This window comes from Vulpes lagopus, chromosome 11 (assembly GCF_018345385.1).
Source record: "Vulpes lagopus strain Blue_001 chromosome 11, ASM1834538v1, whole genome shotgun sequence".
NCBI classification, from domain to species: domain Eukaryota; kingdom Metazoa; phylum Chordata; class Mammalia; order Carnivora; family Canidae; genus Vulpes; species Vulpes lagopus.
Window position 1 is genome coordinate 25,907,176 of NC_054834.1, and position 19,848 is coordinate 25,927,023.

Genomic DNA, 19,848 nt, shown 5'->3' on the forward strand with positions numbered 1-19,848 from the left:
GCAGGGCTGGGCCGCCGGGGCCTAACACGCACAGGCCTTTGAGACCTACGAGATACTGGCCTCTCCCAGGGCCAGCGCACAGCGGCCTTCCCGACATGCGCTCAGGTGACCTTTCCTGGGGGAGATGGGGAGGGAGCGTCCTCGTTCTGCGGTGTCTCCTCTTGTTGGCGCCCCTGCTGGCATCCTGTGTAACCACGGCCACCTGCTCAGGGGTCCCACCTTCGAATAGAACCCTGCAGCTGCGGGGTGGGGGGGAACTTAGGGCTGCTAACATAGGAATGTTGGGGGGGCCCACAAACAATCCCTCTACAATAAGACCAGTCCATTTGGAGTTCGATGCCAGCAAAATTCCCTGGATGGCTCACGTAAGGGAAATTCTCTGGAAGCTTTCGCAGAGGTGGGGCTGACAGTTTGCTCATCCTAACGCTCCCTGTCTGTACCTCCTTTGGTTCTGAGCTCAGGAGGAGGAGAGGATGTGCGTTGCCCTGTGGGCCCCCGGGTGAAGCCGGGTTGGGCTGGGCTGCAGGCCCAGGTACACCCAAGCGTGTTAGCCACACGCAGCACCGTTGATTCCCGACGGCAACGAACCACACGCGGCCTCTCGTTTGGGCTCCGACCCCTGGCGGCGGCTCCCTGCCCGTGCGGGCCATGGGGTGCAGGTGCCTCATGTCTGCAGCACCGCACACCCCATTGCCCCGACCTGCTGTGAGAGCGGAGGGCTGCGTGTTTCCTGCGGGCCACGGGGGGCAGGGTGCTAACCATCCAGCACCATGTGGGCTGTGGTTTGGGACCAGAGCTTGCCACTGGCAAGAAGATTCAGGCAGCGAGGGGACCTGGGGCGTGAGCACCATCTGGGTGGGGCCACTGGCTTCCAGAGGAGTCTGTTTCTACCCGTGGCCATCGTAGAAAGAGCCCGCCAACCGTGACTTGGTCGCCGTGTGACAAACATGAAAGAGGGATGGCCGCATGTGGGATTTCATGATGTGTCCATCCCCTTGCCCTCAGCAAACTCGGGAAGTTATTAAAGGGCGCTGTCATAAACCCATGGCCCTGGCATGGCTTACAACCATCCACTTCCAGCCAGCCGCCCCTCGACGGGCACCTACGTATCCTCGAGCATGAACAGACCCCGCTCTTTCTTCCTGACAATGTATTTTGCTCTGATCGCCACACTTGCCATCGGCGAGGACGTGCCAGGTCCCCCCTTGCACGTGTCCCCTCGGAAGGCTGCACCCGTGACCCCCCGGCCCTCCCTGGCACAGCGCCCACCGCAGCCTGGGGCTGAGAAGTGAGCCTCTCCCAAGTGTTCCGATTGCAGACGCTCCCGGGGCAGGGAGGTCAGCACGCCTCCCCGGAAAGGCTCGGCTTTGGGTCCGGGACGCTGGACGCTGAAAGGACAACAGTCTCGATGGCTTTCAACCGTTGGTTTAAATACCCCTGCCCGTCTCTGTATGTTACCCACCAACACACTTGGTGCCAAGCGTGTGTTGAGGGACTTTCTCAAGTGTGTGAATATAGATGAATTAGAGTCACCAGGAGGGCAGGGGACTTTTGCACTGCGCTGTGCCCCATGGGGGGGCCGCCCTTCCACCGCCCGGGGCAGTGGAGTGTCCCCACGGTTTACCAGATGCCCAGGGAGAGGCTGAGGACTGGAGGAGGCAAATCCTCCTGCTACAAAGGGGACCAGCAAGACAGGTGGACGGCTACGGGGTGAGATGGGAAAGCGGGGAAGAGGCGGACCCAGTGTCCAGACAGGAGGCAGGGTGGGGACACTGAGGCAGAGCCTCATGGAGAACCCGGAACCCTGATCTCTCAGGACAAGCGGGGCTGGGCAACGCACTGCAGTGTGTGTCTTGTGGTTGTCGCCTTGCGACGCGAGGCCCGGACAGGTGCAGGGACCTTCCAGGGCTCGCGGAGGGAAGCCGGCAGCAGGGAGGCTAGTGACAAGGGAGCAGCGGGCCACCAGGCAGGAGCCACTGCTGGTCTGAGCTGGAGGGGAAACGAGAGCATGAGTGGGAGGTTGAGGGAGCCGCAGACCGTCTTCTGTTTCAACGGGTGCTTGTGGGGAGGAGCTCAGCGTCCTGGTGCGAGAAGGAAGTCAGGACGGAAGCGCTGGGGTTGCTCTGCTGAGAAGGCAGGGAGCAGGGAAGCATCTGCAGGTGACATGCTGCCTCTGGAGCATGTCCTGCTGGCCGCTCTTCTCCTGCAGGGCGACAGCGCGAAAGGTAAGAGCTCGCCGGCTGCCCAGTCCCTGGGGCCTGGTGGGACATCCCGGCCGCTCCCAAGACAGACGGAGACTCTCAGGTCACCAGAGTGCTCACGCCCAGAGGGGTCCTGTTTACTCCTTGATGGGATGGTGGTGAGTTTGGGGCCCCAAAAGCGCCATCACCAACCCAGTCACAGCTCATCTCCCCGCCCCCCGTCTCTGTCTCTCTGTCTCTCCCTGTCTCTCTCTCTACCTGACCCGCTACCCCTCTACTACCCACAGCCATCCAGGAACACCTCGTGTTCACTGTCATCCAGATCTCATCCTTTGTCAATCAGTCCTGGGTGCAGCATCGGGGCTCAGGGTGGCTGGGTGACGTGCAGACTCACGGCTGGGACAGCGACTCTGGCACCATCATTTTCCTGCACACCTGGTCTAAGGGCAACTTCAGCGATGAGGAACTCCTAGATCTGGAGATGCTGTTCCGCGTCTACTTCATTGGATTAACCCGGGAGGCCCAAGAATACGCCAGTCAACTGCACTTCACATGTAAGTTCCATCCTAAGGGAATTAGGAAAGTTCCTAGGAATAAGTTCCTAAGGGAACCCCTCAGGAGGTTCTCCAATTTCTGGGGAGCATCCCACCCTTCTGGACCACTGCCTGTTATTCCTGCTCCACCGTAAAAATCTTTGTGCATAAACCTCTTGGGGGTCATTCCAGATATCAACTCCTCAAGATGTCGTAGACTCTCGCTTTCTCGGATTCCTTTTTTCTTGTGCATTTTCATCTTTCCCTGGTGGTTTCCCTTCTACAGCCTAAAACATGGAGACGGAGACACACAACTGTCCCCCTCTGCGCCTGACTCCCTTAAAGTATAATCTCTTTCCCCATTGGGTGTCTCCCCAAGTCTATGTCCACAACTCGACAACCCTCACTGCCCACGTCACGGGACCTGGAGAGTGGTACTTGCAGCTCCTTCACCTGGGCTCCTCCCCCGCCCCCACCCTCTGACCTGCGGCTCACTCATCATTTCCCGGACTTCTTCAGATCAAATCCATAATTCTTGCCATGTATCCCTTACGGCCCCTTCCCCATCCCATCAACTCTCTTCCTCATTCCCAAATACATCTTTGGCTTACACCTCCATCCTCATAAAATCTTCATGGGCCACTTTATTTATTTATTTATTTATTTATTTATTTATTTATTTAATTTTTATTTTTTATGTGCCACTTTTTAAAAATTTTTATTTTATTTTATTTTTATTTTTTTCATATGCCACTTTAAAAAATTTTTATTTTATTTTATTTTATTTTTTCATGCGCCACTTTTTAAATTTTTTTATTTATTTTATTTTATTTTATTTTTATTTTTTCATGTGCCACTTTTTAAAATTTTTTATTTATTTAATTTAATTTTTATTTTTTCATGTGCCAGTTTTTAAAATTTTTTATTTATTTTATTTTATTTATTTATTTTTTCATATGCCACTTTTTAAAATTTTTTATAAATTTATTTTTTATTGGTGTTCAATTTGCCAACATATAGAATAACACTCAGTGCTCATCCCGTCAAGTGCCCCCCTCAGTGCCCATCACCCAGTCACCCCGTCCCCCCACCCACCTCCCCTTCCACCACCCCTAGTTCGTTTCCCAGAGTTAGGAGTCTCTCATGTTCTGTCTCCCTTTCTGATGTTTCCCACTCATTTTTTCTCCTTTCCCCTTTATTCCCTTTCACTATTTATATTCCCCACATGAATGAGACCATATAATGTTTGTCCTTCTCTGACTGACTTATTTCACTCGGTATAATACCATGTGCCACTTTTTAATAAAATTCTTATATCATTTCTCTCAATTTTCCCCACAAATCTGTTTCTCCTTCTTCCCAGATCCTTTTGAACTACAGGTGGTCGGTGGCTGTGAGCTACATTCCAGTGACATTTCAAAAGGCTTCTTGCGGTCAGCTTATGAAGGATCAGATTTTGTGACTTTCCAAAACATGTCTCTGGTGCCATCTCCAGGAGCTGATAGCAAAGCCCAGAGCGTCTGTTATCTCATAAACCAGTACGAAGGCATCAAGGAAATAGTGTACAGGCTCATCACGAGCACCTGTCCCCGATTTGTCTTGGGTCTCTTTGATGCAGCAAAGGTGGATTATAAGAGGCAAGGTTCGTACAGCCCCTTCTTCTAAGATTTTTCCACACAGCTCTTGCCCCTTCCCACCGTCCCTATCCAAATTGGAATAAGGAAGAGTTCAAGAGGGACAAGGTTTTTTGGGTTCATGTTCCTAAAGCAAGATAATATGCATGTGCCGATGCGGTTAATAAGCCCTAAGGCTGTGTCTTAGAGCCCCCCTCTGAATGTGCTTCATGTTCCCCACAGTGCGACCCGAAGCCTGGCTGTCCATGGGTCCCGCTCCAGGGCCTGGCCGGCTGCAGCTGGCGTGCCACGTCTCCGGCTTCCACCCCAAGCCTGTGCAGGTGACATGGATGCAGGGCGAGCAGGAGCAACAGGGCACCCGGCGAGGCGACATCCTACCCCATGCTGACGGCACGTGGTATCTCCGAGTGACCCTGGACGTGGTGGCCCGGGAGGCGGCCGGCCTGTCCTGCAGGGTGAAGCACAGCAGTCTAGGGGGCCAGGACATCATTCTTTACTGGGGTGAGGAAGATGGGGTCTGGAGGTGTGCAATGGGGGTTCCTGAGCCTAGAGGCTGGGGCAGAGGACGGTTTCTGGAGGCCAGAAGTAGGGCCTGTAACAGCAGGAAGGAAGAAATACAAGTGATTTCAAGGATGTGAGGATGGAGCGCAGGGAGCCTCAGATGTAAGGGACTTGGGGAGGGATGGGTGCCCTTCCCTGAGCAGGTGTGAGGACAGCGACCGGGCTGGTTGGAGATGGTGCATGTAGCCAATGTACGTGTCGGTGTGGACGGAGTAGAACTGGCGGTGGGTCACCCACGACACCCGTGTGTCTCTCCAATGCCCACAGGACATCACGTCCCCGCATACTTGATCCTGCTGGCCGTGATGGTGCCCCTAGTGCTTCTCATAGTCCTTGTGTTGTGGTTTCGGAAGCGCTGGTGAGTTCCGTTTTCTCCTCTCTTCCCAGTACCTTATTGTGTGTTCCATTTCCACCTGTCTTAGCGTCCGTGTCCTGACCGCGCCACCTCCAGCGCACCCAGTGTCTCCCATCTCTCTTCCCCAGCTCCTATCAGGACATCCCATGAGCTTCATCACCACGCCTCCCCCAGCGGCTGGGGAGCCTCGGACAACAGACTGATGATACCCTTCTTTCCACCCTCCGTGTAATTTTTTTCCCCCTGTTTCTGGTTCTGACCTCTTGTTCACACAAACTAGCTCAGTTCTGTGACTCCGTATGGGACGCCTTGCTTGTAATCTCCGTTTGGTCCTTAGTCCTGTACTTTTGAAGCCCATTCGGCTTCACAGCCTCTAGGGTGTTCCCTCGTCCGTACACGGGAAACCCTTCTTCAGCTCTGCTACATGGGCACCTTGCTTCTACCCTGCACGCCGTTACTCAGGTCTTTCTTCCCCTTCCAATGTGCAAGCTCCTTTGGGACGACGACGGAGACGAAGGTGTGTTTCCTGCGTGCAACATATGCTCAGTGAGAATCAAACCCAAATAACCCATATCCAAGTTCGATTTCCTGATGTGGTTGCAGTATTGGAAGGACTGACGTTTTCCTTCACGTTCCAGAGTGTCCCCGGCCCAGAAAGCCCACATTCCTTTATATCCCTCATTTTCTCCCTAACACATAAGTGCAGCTTTGCTCCTTGCCCTCCTTACTTTGTAAATACAATGGGGTAACTCTCTCCAACTTACTCTAAACAAGAAGAGAGACTGAACAGGCCACATCTGCAGGGCAGGGGAGCAGGCGTGTTGCTGGATGGTTAACAAAAAGGAAAAAGAGAACTGGTCCCCAGCATTAGGATGGGATCAAGGCAAGGGATGCATGTGGAAGACAAGCCCCTATCTATCTCAGACACCCTCATCTGGATTTTGTTTCCTTTAAGTTTCATTCACGAGCTCAATACTTGTCAAGCACTGAACCTGAGACAGGCACATGCACCCGTAAATCAGTGGGCGGGGAAATGGTGAGGGCCGTACCCCCCTGCCTGGAGGTACAATGCCTACTTCTTCAGTCTACGTCCTTCGTCCTGGGTACATCGTTTTGTTTCTTTTTAGGAATTCTGAATCAGTTCCATAGATAAGTTGATGCATTTTACTGTACGTAAATTCCACATTTACGTACAGTAAAATGCGTCAGTTTTAAGTGTGTAGTTCTGCTCCTTTTGAAAGATGTGTACACCCATGCAAGCAAGACCACAATCAAGATGCAGCACAACCCATCACCCTGATACCCCTTGCACCCATTTGCTAAACTGTCAACGGGGCTTCCTTGCAACTACTGGCATGCTTACTGTTATAGTTAAGCTTACATTTGTCTTTTCTATATTTTTTCTTTTTTTTTTCTTTTCTATATTTTTATTAAAATGAAATCATCTGTATATACTCTTTGTATCTAGGTGTTTTTCCCCCTACCTAGCATATGGTTGTAGGTCACTCAACATTCCTTGTTATTGCCCAATTGATTGCATGTATGAATAAAGCACTTTTTTTTCATTCACCTCTTCTTTGATGGTTATTTGTTCTGTTTCTAGGTTGAGGCTCTTTGAATAAAGTTGCTTTGTTTGTTCCATTACCTGCCTGGACTAATTCTGTGGATTCTGGGTGCCCTGACGTTTGCCCTGCTCTCTCTCTCTTTTTTATTTAATCGAGGTGACAATTGGTATATAACATTATATTAGTTCCAGGTGTACAACGTAATACTTGGGTCTTTGTCTACACTGCAAAGTGGTCACTGTAAGATCTCTTTTCTTTCCTCCCTTCCTATTTTCCTCCCGCTGTCTCACCTTCCTCTGAGTCACTCCTACCTCTACTTCCTAGATGGGATGCTGCCCCATTCATGAATGATTTAATAAAGCCAAGACATCTTCAGATTCACTTGGATGAAATGTGTGTTTTAGCAACATGTCAAACAGGTAAGGAGGTAAGGCTTACACCCTTTGTTGGGGGGACGCCTGTGGATTGGAGCGCACGTTCACCATTCAAGCAGCTTACAGACCTGCCCTGGTTTCTACTTTGTGCAAAGCTTCACGTCTGGCCAGGAAGAAGCAGGTAACCGTGGCCTGCTTTGCTCTCTCCTTAGTTTGTGTGCAACCTTCTGCATCTCTAGGAGTACTCGAGAGCTCATCAAGGTCCACCGTGGATGACTCACTTCCCCAGTGTCTATGAAATTTCCGCTGCTCTCTTCTTTGCTTCGAGTGGAATTGCAGCTGTAGGCAGCAGACATGTAGACCTTTGACTCTTGTTACCCTTTGCTATTGTTTCCTACAAGCTCCCTGGGCATAGGGCCTCTCTGTGGAGTTCCACATTGGGTCTACGCTTCTGATGGCCTCAACACTACAGGTCCTCGGTCTCCACAGTCACACCAGGGGTGGAAGGAAGCAGCCGTGTGTTCAGTCACCCCATTGCTCTTGCTGACTTTAAGGCAATGTTTGAACAAAGTGCTTCTCCATCTGTTGCATGCCTTTGGTCTTTTCCCAGAATTCTGAAATGGTTTATTTAGAAAATTATGTCCAGTATTATCCCTGGTATTTGGGGGAAAGAATGTGCTGAGCCCCTCACCCAGCCATTGGGGTGTCCTGATCCATGTAGACATGTTGTAACATTATAAATCAAACCAACAAGAGTCTCAGTTCCTAGCCATTGAAAGCAAAGCACAACAGTATGCAGTATGGAAACAGCTCCTCCAGACATTCTGTTGTTAAAATCTGAAGAGCCTGGAAGGAATGAGAGATTCTAGAATATTAAGCAAAAGCAAACCAAAAGAAAGGGTAGGAGGTGTCAAAGATGCTAGAGCTCCTTGTGGGTGCCTACTGGCCCACTCTGTTCCCGGGTGCCTCTTCGTGCTCACGCGGACTGGAGCGCCGGGGTGGGGACATCAGACCTGGGTCAAGGGCGAGAGCTTCTGGAGGTCATTCCTTGTGCAGATGCTCAGCAGCTCCTGGGACCCCTGAGAGAGCCCCGGGCCCCTGACAGTGTGTGATGGTGGCATCATGGTTTCTGGGGGTCACACTGTGTTGTCAAGAATCCCACAGCAGTGTTTCGACCCAGGCTGGCACCCAGTCTGCCCACGTGAACTGAGAGCCACTCTGGGCTGCGCTGGACACACAATGGCCAACACCATGAGGTCCAGCCCTTACACCTGCCAGATCCCCGGGGTAATTGTCGCACTTCACAATGGTCTTGCTGGTGACATCAATGTTCCAGATCTGCACGACACTGATGGGTGACTGTGCTCCCAGATGCTGCTCCGTGTGCTCGGACTTGCTGTGGAGCCACTCACCCAGCTCCACGGCCACCAGCTCCTTTCTGCAGCCTTGTCAGCGTTGGCTAGCCACTCCGTCTATCTGGACTTCTCCAACATGTTTATTCTTAAAAAAAAAAACAAAAAACAAAAAGGTCAGCCACTTACAAAGCCCAGAATCCGAGACTGAGTCGGGTCTCGGCGTACGGATTCCATATCGTATTTTCCCATTATAAGGGACCCGAGAGCTGGGGGGAAATGGCAGAGTTTGTACCCGAGTCTGGAGCTGCTCTGCTGCACCAGGAAGGGATGGAGAGCTCAGGGAGGAGGGGGTGTTGGGAATTCAGAAGCAGGCTGACACGAAAAGGATCCCAAGTCACAAATGGGACTCAGCAAATACAATGGCTAGGACAGAGTCCAGCATTTTCTTTTCTTTTCTTTTCTTTTTGTATTTTTTTTAAATTGGAGTTTGATTTGCCATTGCAAACACATTGACGTTCGTGCATCTATTGCACAAAAAAATGACTCATTGGTTACCTGGGAAGCTACACAAACAATTCATTCTCTTGAAGATTGGTACATAAATGGGAAAAATCTCATACTTATTCTGTCTTTGGTTATCTCAGGGTAATGAGATAGTTATTTAGGAGAATATATCTTTGTAGAAATATTTTAACTAATAAAGAAGGTATAACACCTTTGCGTTTCCCCCGAAGAAACACCACATTTAGGCCAGTTGTTGTTGCGGTGTGTTCAGGTGTACCCGGGAGCCCCTGGCCCCCTTCCGGAGGCTCTGTGAGCTCAAGACTATTCTTATAACAACACTATGATGATATTTTAGTGTAAATCACTTTCCAGAGACTATGGGCATGTAATGTCTCATCAGATTTTATTTGGAAGGAGATATGAAAATTTAGCTGCCTTCTATTAAGTCAGATGTTAAAGAGAATGACAAAAGGTATTTTAAAAACCTACAAGCCACTATTCTCATTATGTTTTTTTAAAAGACACATTCATTTTGTTTTTAAGTCAGTAAAGAAACACATATCTTAAAAATGTATTCGTGTTTACGTCAAGCATAAGAACTATCTAAAACTCCATCTCTCTTATGTCACCAGGGGGCACGTAAAGTGGGACATCTGCCGTGAAAATGGTTTGGCAGTTCCTCAAAAGGTTAACCATAGAATTAACCATTTGGCCCAGACTTTTCACCCCTGGATATATCCTGAAAATAGATGTTCAGGGACACCTGGGTGGCTCAGCGGCTGAGCGTCTGCCTTTGGCTCAGGTCATGATCCCGGGGTCCTGGGATCGAGTCCCGCATCGGGCTCCCTCCATGGAGCCTGCTTCTCTCTCTGCCTGTGTCTCTGCCTCTCTCTCTGTGTCTCTCATAAATGAATAAAATTAAAAAAAAAAGAAAATAGATATCCAGACAAACATTTGTATGCAGATGTTCACAGCAGCATTGAAGAGGAAGAAACAACCCCAATATCCACTAGTGAAAAAATGGTGACCCAAAATGTGGTAGACTCAAACAAGGGAACATCATTCAGCCACAGAAAGGAAAGAAAAAATGATACAATGTGGGTGAACCTCAGAAATACGATGTTTGGTAAAAGAAACTAGACACAAACATGCTCATGCTGTGTAATTCCATTTATATGAAAAGCTCAGAATAGGTAAGTCCTTTGAAACATTAGGAAGATTATCAGTTAACAGAGAATCTGCATGAGGGCGGAATGAGGCGGGAAGACTGGGCAACGGGTATGGGATACTCTTGGGGTGATATGAATGTTTTGGAAGTTGTTGGAGCTAGTGGTGGTGCCACAGTGTAATGTACTAAACACCACCAAACGGAACACTTTAAAACAGTTCATTCTTTTGAATAAAGATGTTCTTCAAAAACAACAAAAAAATTAAAAAATAAAAAATAAAACAGTTAATTCTATATTGTGTTTCGCCCCAACAACAAAACAGATAAGCAATTAGATATTCGCACTATAATGCGAAACTCCAGAGTCTAAGTATAGGATGTCCCACTTTGGAAAAGAATGGAAGGAAAGATGGAAAAATCTCTGGAAAGAAAAATCGCCTACAAAGTAATGACAAATGCTGTAACAGAAGTCTCCTCTTCAACAGCAAATGTAAGAAAATAGTAAGTTAGAATTTGACATTTGAATTTGAAATCCAGACAGCCCTGGACCTCTGTCTGCTCTTCCAATAAAAGGGTTGTAGGGACCCCACCATGTGCTCTCTTAAAAGACAGACAACGGCAGAAACCAAAGTGAACCTACAGGAACAGAGTCACGTTAGGAAGCAAAACAAAACAAAACAAAAATACGAAACCCACAAACATGCAGTTTGGTTTGAAAGCCAAGAAGGCAAAAATGCAGTGGGTTTTCCAGTCTGTCTCAAACGTTTAAACCTCTGTGACCTAGTCCGGGGGAGGCCAGGGTTCATTGTCCCTGGAAATACCCCTCAGAGTTCAAATTTAAGGTTCTTTCTGACTCTTATGAGTCTGTGGGTCCCAGGCTACAAGCCCATCAAGGTTCCAGAGCTTAATAGCAAGTCTGTGAACTGACTTCCAGGTTTGGGATATGCTGGGATGGGGAGTCGGAATTCCAATGGTGACGAGACAGCACTGAGCCACCACACGTACAAACAGGAGGTGCTCAATTGGTACCTGGGGGATAAGTGAATGAGCTCATAAACGAACAAGTAGGTCAAGGCACACTTGCCATTTTTGGGTCTGTTGTTGACGTTCATTCTTCGGTTGAAATCACGAAATTCAGGGCAGCCCGGGTGGCTCAGCGGTTTGGCGCTGCCTTCAGCCCAGGGCGTGATCCTGGGGACCCAGGATTGACTCCACGTCAGGCTCCCTGCGTGGAGCCTGCTTCTCCCTCTGCCTGTGTCTCTGCTGTTCTCTCTCTCTGTGTTTCTCATGAATAAATAAATAAAATCTTTAAAAAGAAAAAAAAAAAAGAAAGAAATCATGAAATTCAAGCAATTCAGTGGGCCACCCGCCGGCTCCATCTCCTGTGGCCGCTGAGGGCCCGGGCTGCTCCCAGCCCAGAGGCCAGCTGGGTGCCAACTCACAGGCCGCCTGCGCTTCGCTGGAGGGGCCCCTGCTGGCCCCGCGGCTGCAGAAATCTCATGATTGGCTCCAAGATGCTTGTCTTCTTTGCTCTTGGGGTAGAATTTGAGGATATTTGTTGTATTTCTAATTCTGGGATCTTGGAGGAAGGAATCAGAGGGGAGTTTTCATCTGTTAATCCTGTTCTCTCTCCTTTTCACCCGTAAAGGCAGGACCCTGTCTTCTGAGCTCCTTGACCGGCGTTAACCGGGTGTCGAAAGATTGGTGTCCTCCCGGCGTTTGGTTTTGGAGGCTTGGGCCATTCGGGAGAGGAGGCCGACAGCCTGCACGTGGAGTAGCTGTGTAACCAAGCTCCAGGTGTGCCTCTTGCATCCACACCTTAGGTCTGGTTTGCACGGAGCAGGGGTGGTGGTGGTGACAGTGACAGTGTCGGGGGCGCGGGGGGAGGGGGGCACAAGAACACCTGTCAGGTGCTGACCCTGCAACGGAGCCTGTAGTTCACACGTGGGCTTTGAGTGAGCTCCAGGAGCCGTGGGCGCTCACGCTGACGCTGGCTTCCCCACCACGGCCGCCGGCACTGCCTCTCCTGCCGCCACCTCGCCCTCAGTGGAATACTAGTCACGTAGGAGAATTAATCTGCTCATTATGCTCACACACCCCTAAATTCTTAACACTGGTGCATGCCAGCGAATTGCCTGCACATCCAACCGAGTCTTGGGCGCTCTGTCTCAAACTCAAGGCTTACAAAGAAAAAAAAATGACAATGTCAAGTAACGTTAAGTCTCTGCTGTCCTCTGGCTGTGACCTAAAAAGTGAATTAGCTTGTAGGAGGTATTGGATTCCAGGAATGTTGTTCTAACTTACATACTTTGCAATTTGGACTTTGCAATCCATCTTGGATAAAGGCCGCTCTTAACACCGGGAGCCGTTTATTTCCAGGCATAGAGATCGTTACAGTCCTCATTTTGCGTTGTTTTTTTTTTTAATCTACATAAATGGATCGGCTACTGAAGGCTCCTTATGCTCGGAATGATTTACCACCACCTTTCTGCTAGATGGTATGTAGATCTATGCAAAATTGTCATTTTTTTTCCTGATTGGAGAAAAATCAAAGAATCATCCTTGCAGCTAATATTGATTAGAGTCCAAATATTTCACTCAGAAGGTGCTCAGTGTACTGTTGCAGCATGCCAGGGGCATCCCAGAGAAGACGGGGGATGGCATCTTAGGACTAGCACCTCTGAACATTTGGTGAAAAGCGACAAGCGCCCTGCTCACCTAGTAATCTTTTGTTTGGTGTCAGAAAGGCCAAAATGTCAACCCAGGTTGGGGATGTTGCAAGAGGAGGAGGAGGAGGAGGAGGAGGAGGAGGAGGAGGAGGAGGAGGCGGCCCTATTGCTTGTGAACCTTCTACAGAGAGCTATGCTTGACTGACTCCCCAGGTTCTCCGGGCCTCAAGGTTAGTTACCCCGTGCTCCAAAGCTTGAGAGGGACTGAAAGAGGACCATACGCTGGTAGAAGATGTCATTTTTACCCTCAAAACTGTCTATGGCATGAGATCGATTGCTTGCATCACACACAGCGGTATTTGTCGCATTGGGCTTGGGGATCTGCATCTGTAGCACCGCAGTCAGGTGGGGTGGTGTTCACTGGCCTTGGTGTGAGTGATGGTCAACGTACACCACCTCCCCCCACCCAACTGCCTTGCCCAGAAATGAGAATGTGGGTTAGAGGGACAAGTCAAAGGGGTGAGATGAGCCATGGGGGCCAGTGTGGACGCTGGGGGAGGTGAGGACGCAGGGCCCGAGCAAGGAGGTGGGGAGAAGGCCGAGCCACATGGATGGACCTGAAGCATCCCTGTAGAGTGGAGCTAGCCTGGCAGTTGCCCAACAGCCCTCTCTTGTTGGAGGTTGTAGGGGTGCAGACCTGGCAGGCGAAGTGACCTTCCAACCACACTGGGCGTCTTCCCAGGAGCTAAGTACGAAGGGAACCGAAGACAGGAAGCAGCTGGAGGCCGGGGAGGTAAGAAAATCAACGCTAGAGTCAGGCTGGGGGGAACTGAGAGTGAGTGGGAGGCTTGGGCTGTGGGAGGCGCAGCTCTTGTGTGCCGGGGGCGAGGAAGTGGTGGGCCCAGCGGCCGAGAGGGGCAGCCCGCTGTCCGGGGAGATGCGGCTCCTGCTGCTGCTGCTTTGGCCCGCGGCTCTGTGCCCGGGGGGAGGCGGTGAGGCAGGTGGGCACCTGGCTGCACCTGCCTGGGCGGTGTCTGGATGCAGCCAAGGAGGGTTGGGCTGCTCTCAGAGGTGGGCAGGGGCCGAGGCCCTGGAGACTCCTGTCTCGGGGTCTCTGCGGGACCCAGAGGTTCCAATTCTCCGTGTGTCATGCGCCCCGACTGTCCCTCCCCTGCCCCTCTGTCGCCCTTCCAGAGCCCGCAGACCTTCAGGGGCCTACCTCGTACCGTGTCATCCAGATCTCGTCCTTCGCCAACAGCAGCTGGGCACAGAACCAGGGCTCGGGGTGGCTGGGCGACATGCAGATCCACGGCTGGGATGCTGACGCTGGCAGGGCGGTTTTCCTGAAGCCCTGGTCCAAGGGCAACTTCAGTGACGAGGAGATGGTCGAGCTGGAGGAGATCATCCAGGTCTACCTGAGCGGGTTCATCCTGGAAGTGCAGGACCACGCCCCGGAGTTCCAGATGCAATGTGAGTCCAGGCCTCTGGGGTCGGGGAGGGGGCTTCCAGGGCCTTCTCTCCCCTTGCTCCAGGCGGCTGCTCCCTGGGAGCTCCCACCCGCCCGCCCTCCCGCGCTCCTTCTCTGGAGCAGGTGCTCGCTCTGACTCCACACCCCGCACAGCCTTCCGGGTTCTTCCTGCCGCCGTCTCTAACATCTCCTGCTTGGCTTGGGCACGACTTGCTCCCTCAAACCCCAGCAAGGAGCCCCACTCCCCTGCCCCAATGCCTGGGTGACCTCCTCCTGCACTGCCCTTCCTGGGACCTCCTGCGCGGTCCCCCTCCCGGGCCCCCTGGATGGCTCACCCCAGCCCTTGCACTCTGCCCCCCTCCCTTCCTCCTACATGCATCAGCACAACTGCGTCTCTACCATTAGGGACGTGCATGCCTCCCCTGGGTCTCAGCCTTCTGAAAAATCCCTGCTTGCTGTAATGAGATTTTGGCCCTTTATTTGACACCTTAGACCTTTCACATCCCCCCAAATCCCAAATCCCAGGTTCTTCCCCCATCTCTTTCTCGTTTGCTTCTTCATAATTGTTTCTCTATTTTCCTTCTATTCAGACCCCTTTGAGATCCAGGGCATAGCAGGCTGTCAGCTGCACCCCGACGGGGGCACGGTGAGCTTCTTGCGGGGAGCCTTAGGGGGCCTGGACTTCCTGAGCCTCAAGAATCACTCCTGTGTGCCCGCCCCAGAGGGTGGCAGCAGGGCGCAGCGCATCTGTGAGCTCATCCTTCAGTATGAAGGCATCCGGGATATCGCGGAGAAGCTCCTCTTTGAAACCTGCCCTCGGTTTCTCCTGGGCCTCCTCGATGCCGGGAAGGCAGAGCTGAGGAGGCCAGGTTAGTCCTGTCCTTGGCCTCCACCCCCAGAGGCTTTTCCATTCCAGTTCCCACCACTTGTTTTAAATTCAAGAGTAGCAGGTGCCTGGGAAGAGAGGGGTTTAATCGATAATTTGGCTTCCAAAGGAGGAGAAGGGGTCCCTGTCCCAACTTGTGAGCTTCCCAATCCCTGGGCTCTAGAGCAGAGTCACCGTCTGACACCTCCCTGCTGCCTCCTGCCCCAGTGCGACCCGAGGCCTGGCTGTCCGCTGGCCCCAGCCCCGGGCCTGGCCGGCTGCAGCTGGTGTGCCACGTCTCCGGCTTCTACCCCAAGCCTGTGTGGGTGACGTGGATGCGGGGCGAGCAGGAGCAGCAGGGCACCCGGCAAGGCGACGTCCTCCCCCATGCTGACGGCACGTGGTATCTCCGAGCGACCCTGGATGTGGCAGCCCGGGAGGCGGCCGGCCTGTCCTGCAGGGTGAAGCACAGCAGTCTAGGGGGACAGGACATGGTCCTCCACTGGGGTGAGGAGGGGCTGGGGCCCCGCTGGGCACGGGGAGTGGGTCCACGAACATCCAGGGGGTGCTGGCCGTGAGCAGGGCTGGACAGATGAGAGGGAGAGTAGAGGAGGGTGGGGGTTAGGAACGGAAGGTGTAGGGGAAGAAGAGGGAAGGATGGAGGGAGGGACAGAGGGGGACGGGGTGAGACGGCAGGGACAAAGAAAGGGATGGAGGGAGAGGGGGATGGAGAGATAGAAGGAGGCAGAGGGAGAGATGGAGGGAGTGTACCCCAGGAGCAGGCAAAGGAAGGCGAGAAGAATCAGAGAATGGGTTTTGAAGTGACTTCCTGTGTCCTTTCCTAATTTCCAGGAAACTCCATCTCCATCGGCTTGATATCTTTGGCAATAATACTGCCCATCTTGATCTTTCTGATAGGTCTTCTGTTTTGGCTTTGGAGGCGCTGGTGAGTTTTTATTTTTATTTTTATTTTTTTGAGTATTTATTTATTTATTTATTTATTTATTTATTTATTTATTTATGTTCAATTTGCCAACATATAGAATAACACCCAGTGCTCATCCCATCAAGTGCCCCCCTCAGTACCCATCACCCAGTCACCCCCACCCCCCGCCCACCTCGCCTTCCACCACCCCTAGTTCGTTTCCCAGAGTTAGGAGTCTCTCATGTTCTGTCTCCCTTTCTGATATTTCCCACTCATTTTTTCTCCTTTCCCCTTTATTCCCTTTCACTATTTTTTATATTTTATAAGGGTAGGTTTTAGGTCTTATGACGAAGGTTTACCACCATGGAAACAATAGATTTACATAAAGAAGATGGGATTGGGGAGTAAGGGAAGAGGGTCTGGTGGAAAGACTGAGGTAATGCGATGTAAATCGATAAAATGGTAGAAAGAGTGGATGTGTAGACCAAAAAAAAAAAAAAAAAGATTAAAAATAAAAACTCTTTTTAAATATTTTTATATTTTTTATATTCCCCAAATGAATGAAAATGGGGATATTATATTGGGTAATATAAAAATATAAAAAAAAGAGTTTTTATTTTTAATCTTTTTTTTTTTTTTTTGGTCTACACATCCACTCTTTCTACCATTTTATCGATTTACATCGCATTACCTCAGTCTTTCCACCAGACCCTCTTCCCTTACTCCCCAATCCCATCTTCTTTATGTAAATCTATTGTTTCCATGGTGGTAAACCTTCGTCATAAGACCTAAAACCTACCCTTAGAAGTATGGACATTCACATGTTCGTGCAACCAATTTCTAGAGCTCATCTCATCTTGGAAAACTAGAACTCTGTACATATTGAACAACACCTCCCCAGCCCCTGCTCCCCACTATTCTATACTCTGTCTAGGAATTTGACACCTCTGGGGACCTCATTTAAGTCATACATTTACGCGTTGTCCTTTTGTGATTGGCTTATTCCTCTCAGCACAAGGCCTCATGGTTCATCCACGTGTCACAATTTCCTGTGTTCTCAAGGCTGAGTCATGATTTCCATTGCACGAACAGGACACAGGGTGTTTACTATTTACCCGTCGATGGACACCTGGGCTGATTCCACATTTCAGCAATTTGTGTATATCATTGCTATGAGCATGGGAGCACGAGCGTCAAATCTGCATTTATTTTTTGCTTGTGTTCTTCACAGGTCCTATCAGAGTATCTCATGAACCCTCGCCATCTCATGAACTCTTCTTCCATTTGGGATAAGCACTCGGAAGCCCACAAATTCAAGTTGTCAGCCCTGGGATCTGGGGAGGGGTCGATCGCATCTTATTTCACCGAATAATCCTCCTATTCAATAGTATCAGAGTTCCTATAGGATGTAACGCAAATCGCTAGCTCTCGCAGGAAAATAAGAGAAAACCATGAGTTTATTATGAGGTGGTATCAAGAGTAGGATTCTCCTTGACTTCCTACACATGAATGTGGGAGAGAATGTGTCTCAGAATAAATGAAATATGATATACTGGGACACCTGGGTGGCTCAGCTGTTGAGCATCCCCCTTCAGCCCAGGGCGTGATCCTGGAGACCCGGGATCGAGTCCCACATCAGGCTCCCTGCATGGAGCCTGCTTATCCCTCAGCCTGTGTCTCTGCCTCTCTCTCTCTCTCGGTGTCTGTCATGAATAAATAAATAAAATCTTAAAAAAACAAAATATTATATACAACTTACTGATGACGTCCTTTTGGCTTCTGATGTTAGACCTTTTTTTTTCTGTTTCTGCTGAAATGTCATTTGTCAAGTAGGCAAAGTATCATTATGCTGGGAAGGTTGTGTTTGCAGAGATGCTGAGCATGTTTACCATAATGTCTCCGACTGGTTGACCGTTGAGGCGCAGCTGAGACACTTCTTCCTCCAGGAAGCCTTCCTTAGTGCTACAGTGGAAGTGATTCTCCCTTGTCCGGTGTCACTTCACTCTGTACCCCTGGCATTGAGCTATTTCCGGGTTTCTGCTCGTTTTCCTTGCAAGCTCCTTGAGAGCAGGGCCTGCTTCAGGTCAATCTCTAGCGTGCATGAGCTCTTCCGTGCACAAGCATTTGCTCAGTGAAATAGTCTGAGTTGATAGAATTACCTCATTAATGGTCTTTTCCAAACTTATAGCCTTCCCTATCCCCAACCCCTTCCTTGAGATTCTGCATTTTCTTCTAAGATATTTCTCACTTAGCAAAAAAATACCATGCTCTACTCTTTTCTGCCCTGAAGCCTTCCATGGGAAATCGCTTGTGTCCGTGCTGTGATTTAGCCCACCTGCAGAGCTTGATCTGGATGGGATCCTGCTCCTCACATTTCCAGTGGGAAAGAGAGGCAGGATGGAGGAGGGATGATGATGATGCAGGTGGGCTGTTAAATATTCACTCGAAAGACTCAAGAGGGCTTTCAAAAAATATCTGTGCTATAGCAATTCAGTTGTATTTTGATTTACGTTTGCTCATTCTTTTGCTTATTCCATAGTTTTTTAGAAACCTCATTTAAGAAAAAATCAAACTCAGTTTGATTAAAATAGCAGGAGGAGGAAGGGGAGAATTTGAGGGTATTTGTTATAGGACTTTGGGAACGGAGACTAGAATGAGCAGATGTTGGAGAAGCCAAAGGTACTGAAAACAATTCTCCCAACTGGAAATTTGAGGAGAATATGAATTTCAGGATTGAGGAAGGTTAGGAAATGGCTGAAATAAATGTACAGCTTCCTCCCCTCTCTGTTACCAGAGTTGGTGAGTTTTCCAGGATGCATTAAACTCCACCTTCCCTTAGAGCAGAGGCGCCCTCAGCTATCACCCGGGGCTCTGATGAGTGTGTTTTTTGGAGTGTGGACTATGAATCAGCAGCTGGAATGGTACCTATGAGCTTGTGAGCAAAGCAGTTTTCAGGCCTACCCTAGACCTATGGAGTCAGGAAATCCAGGAATGAGAACCAGAAATCTGTATTTTTAACAAGCCTTTCTGATTATTCTGATGTACAATTAAGTTTGAGAAAACTGTCTCTAAATAGTTCTCAACATTCACTCTATTGACCTTTTGGGCCAGATCTTTCTCTGTTATGGAGAGTTGTCCTGTACAGTAAGATGTTCAGCATCTCCGTCCTCTACCCATTAGATACCAGTGACACCTCCCCAGTTTTAACAACCAAATGCATCTTCAGACCTTGCCAAATGTCTCCTATGGGGCAAAACTGACTCCAGATGAGAATCAAGGTGTACGATAATGAACAGAATTCCATCCCCCTGCTTAGTTAGAATAATCGGTTCATGGTGCACACGTGACCTAATTTGGTCCAAACTACCTGAAGCTTGACTTTCTATTTGGTGGTTGAGGAAGAAGGGGCTCTCTCTTGGTCGGGGTGGTACAATGTCTTCAAAGCTCGAAATCGCTGTGGAGTTTTGTTCCAGAAGTAAAGCTGACCCAGGAATGAAGTTCACAAATAAAGTAGAACAAATAAAAACAGTTATTTAAGGATCTAATATATTTCATTTCTCCCTTTGAACTGGCTGGGCTAGAACTTTAGTTGCTTGAAAATTCTAATACCCCATGATCTCTGATGTCTTGCATTGGCTCCTTTATTTTCTTCTTATACTTTTTATTTACCC

At 49.8% G+C, this 19,848-nt stretch overlaps 2 protein-coding genes across 2 annotated transcripts; both read left to right on the forward strand.

Moving 5' to 3' along the window:
- The first annotated feature begins 2,134 nt into the window (after nt 1-2,134).
- On the forward strand, nt 2,135-6,779 carry LOC121471765 (T-cell surface glycoprotein CD1c-like). Its single transcript, XM_041722554.1, has 6 exons — nt 2,135-2,225; nt 2,489-2,755; nt 4,098-4,376; nt 4,591-4,869; nt 5,197-5,287; nt 5,413-6,779. The coding sequence occupies exons 1-6, from the start codon at nt 2,165-2,167 to the stop codon at nt 5,432-5,434; spliced, it is 999 nt and encodes a 332-aa protein (XP_041578488.1). The 5' UTR covers nt 2,135-2,164; the 3' UTR covers nt 5,435-6,779.
- A 7,000-nt stretch (nt 6,780-13,779) lies between these two features.
- On the forward strand, nt 13,780-17,812 carry LOC121471731 (T-cell surface glycoprotein CD1b-like). Its single transcript, XM_041722498.1, has 6 exons — nt 13,780-13,920; nt 14,114-14,389; nt 14,978-15,256; nt 15,481-15,759; nt 16,105-16,198; nt 17,409-17,812. Exons 1-6 carry the CDS (start codon nt 13,857-13,859, stop codon nt 17,428-17,430), a joined length of 1,014 nt encoding a protein of 337 aa, XP_041578432.1. The 5' UTR covers nt 13,780-13,856; the 3' UTR covers nt 17,431-17,812.
- Nucleotides 17,813-19,848: the final 2,036 nt, after the last annotated feature.

Bases quoted from the DNA above. Each gene is read 5' to 3' on its own strand.
- LOC121471765 (XM_041722554.1), top strand. From the start codon at position 2,165: ATGCTGCCTCTGGAGCATGTCCTGCTGGCCGCTCTTCTCCTGCAGGGC. The intron at 2,226-2,488 runs GTAAGAGCTCGC...TACTACCCACAG, and splicing joins GCAGGGCGACAGCGCGAAAG to CCATCCAGGAACACCTCGTG. The intron at 2,756-4,097 runs GTAAGTTCCATC...CCTTCTTCCCAG, and splicing joins CAGTCAACTGCACTTCACAT to ATCCTTTTGAACTACAGGTG.
- LOC121471731 (XM_041722498.1), top strand. From the start codon at position 13,857: ATGCGGCTCCTGCTGCTGCTGCTTTGGCCCGCGGCTCTGTGCCCGGGG. The intron at 14,390-14,977 runs GTGAGTCCAGGC...CCTTCTATTCAG, and splicing joins CCCGGAGTTCCAGATGCAAT to ACCCCTTTGAGATCCAGGGC. The intron at 15,760-16,104 runs GTGAGGAGGGGC...CCTAATTTCCAG, and splicing joins GGACATGGTCCTCCACTGGG to GAAACTCCATCTCCATCGGC.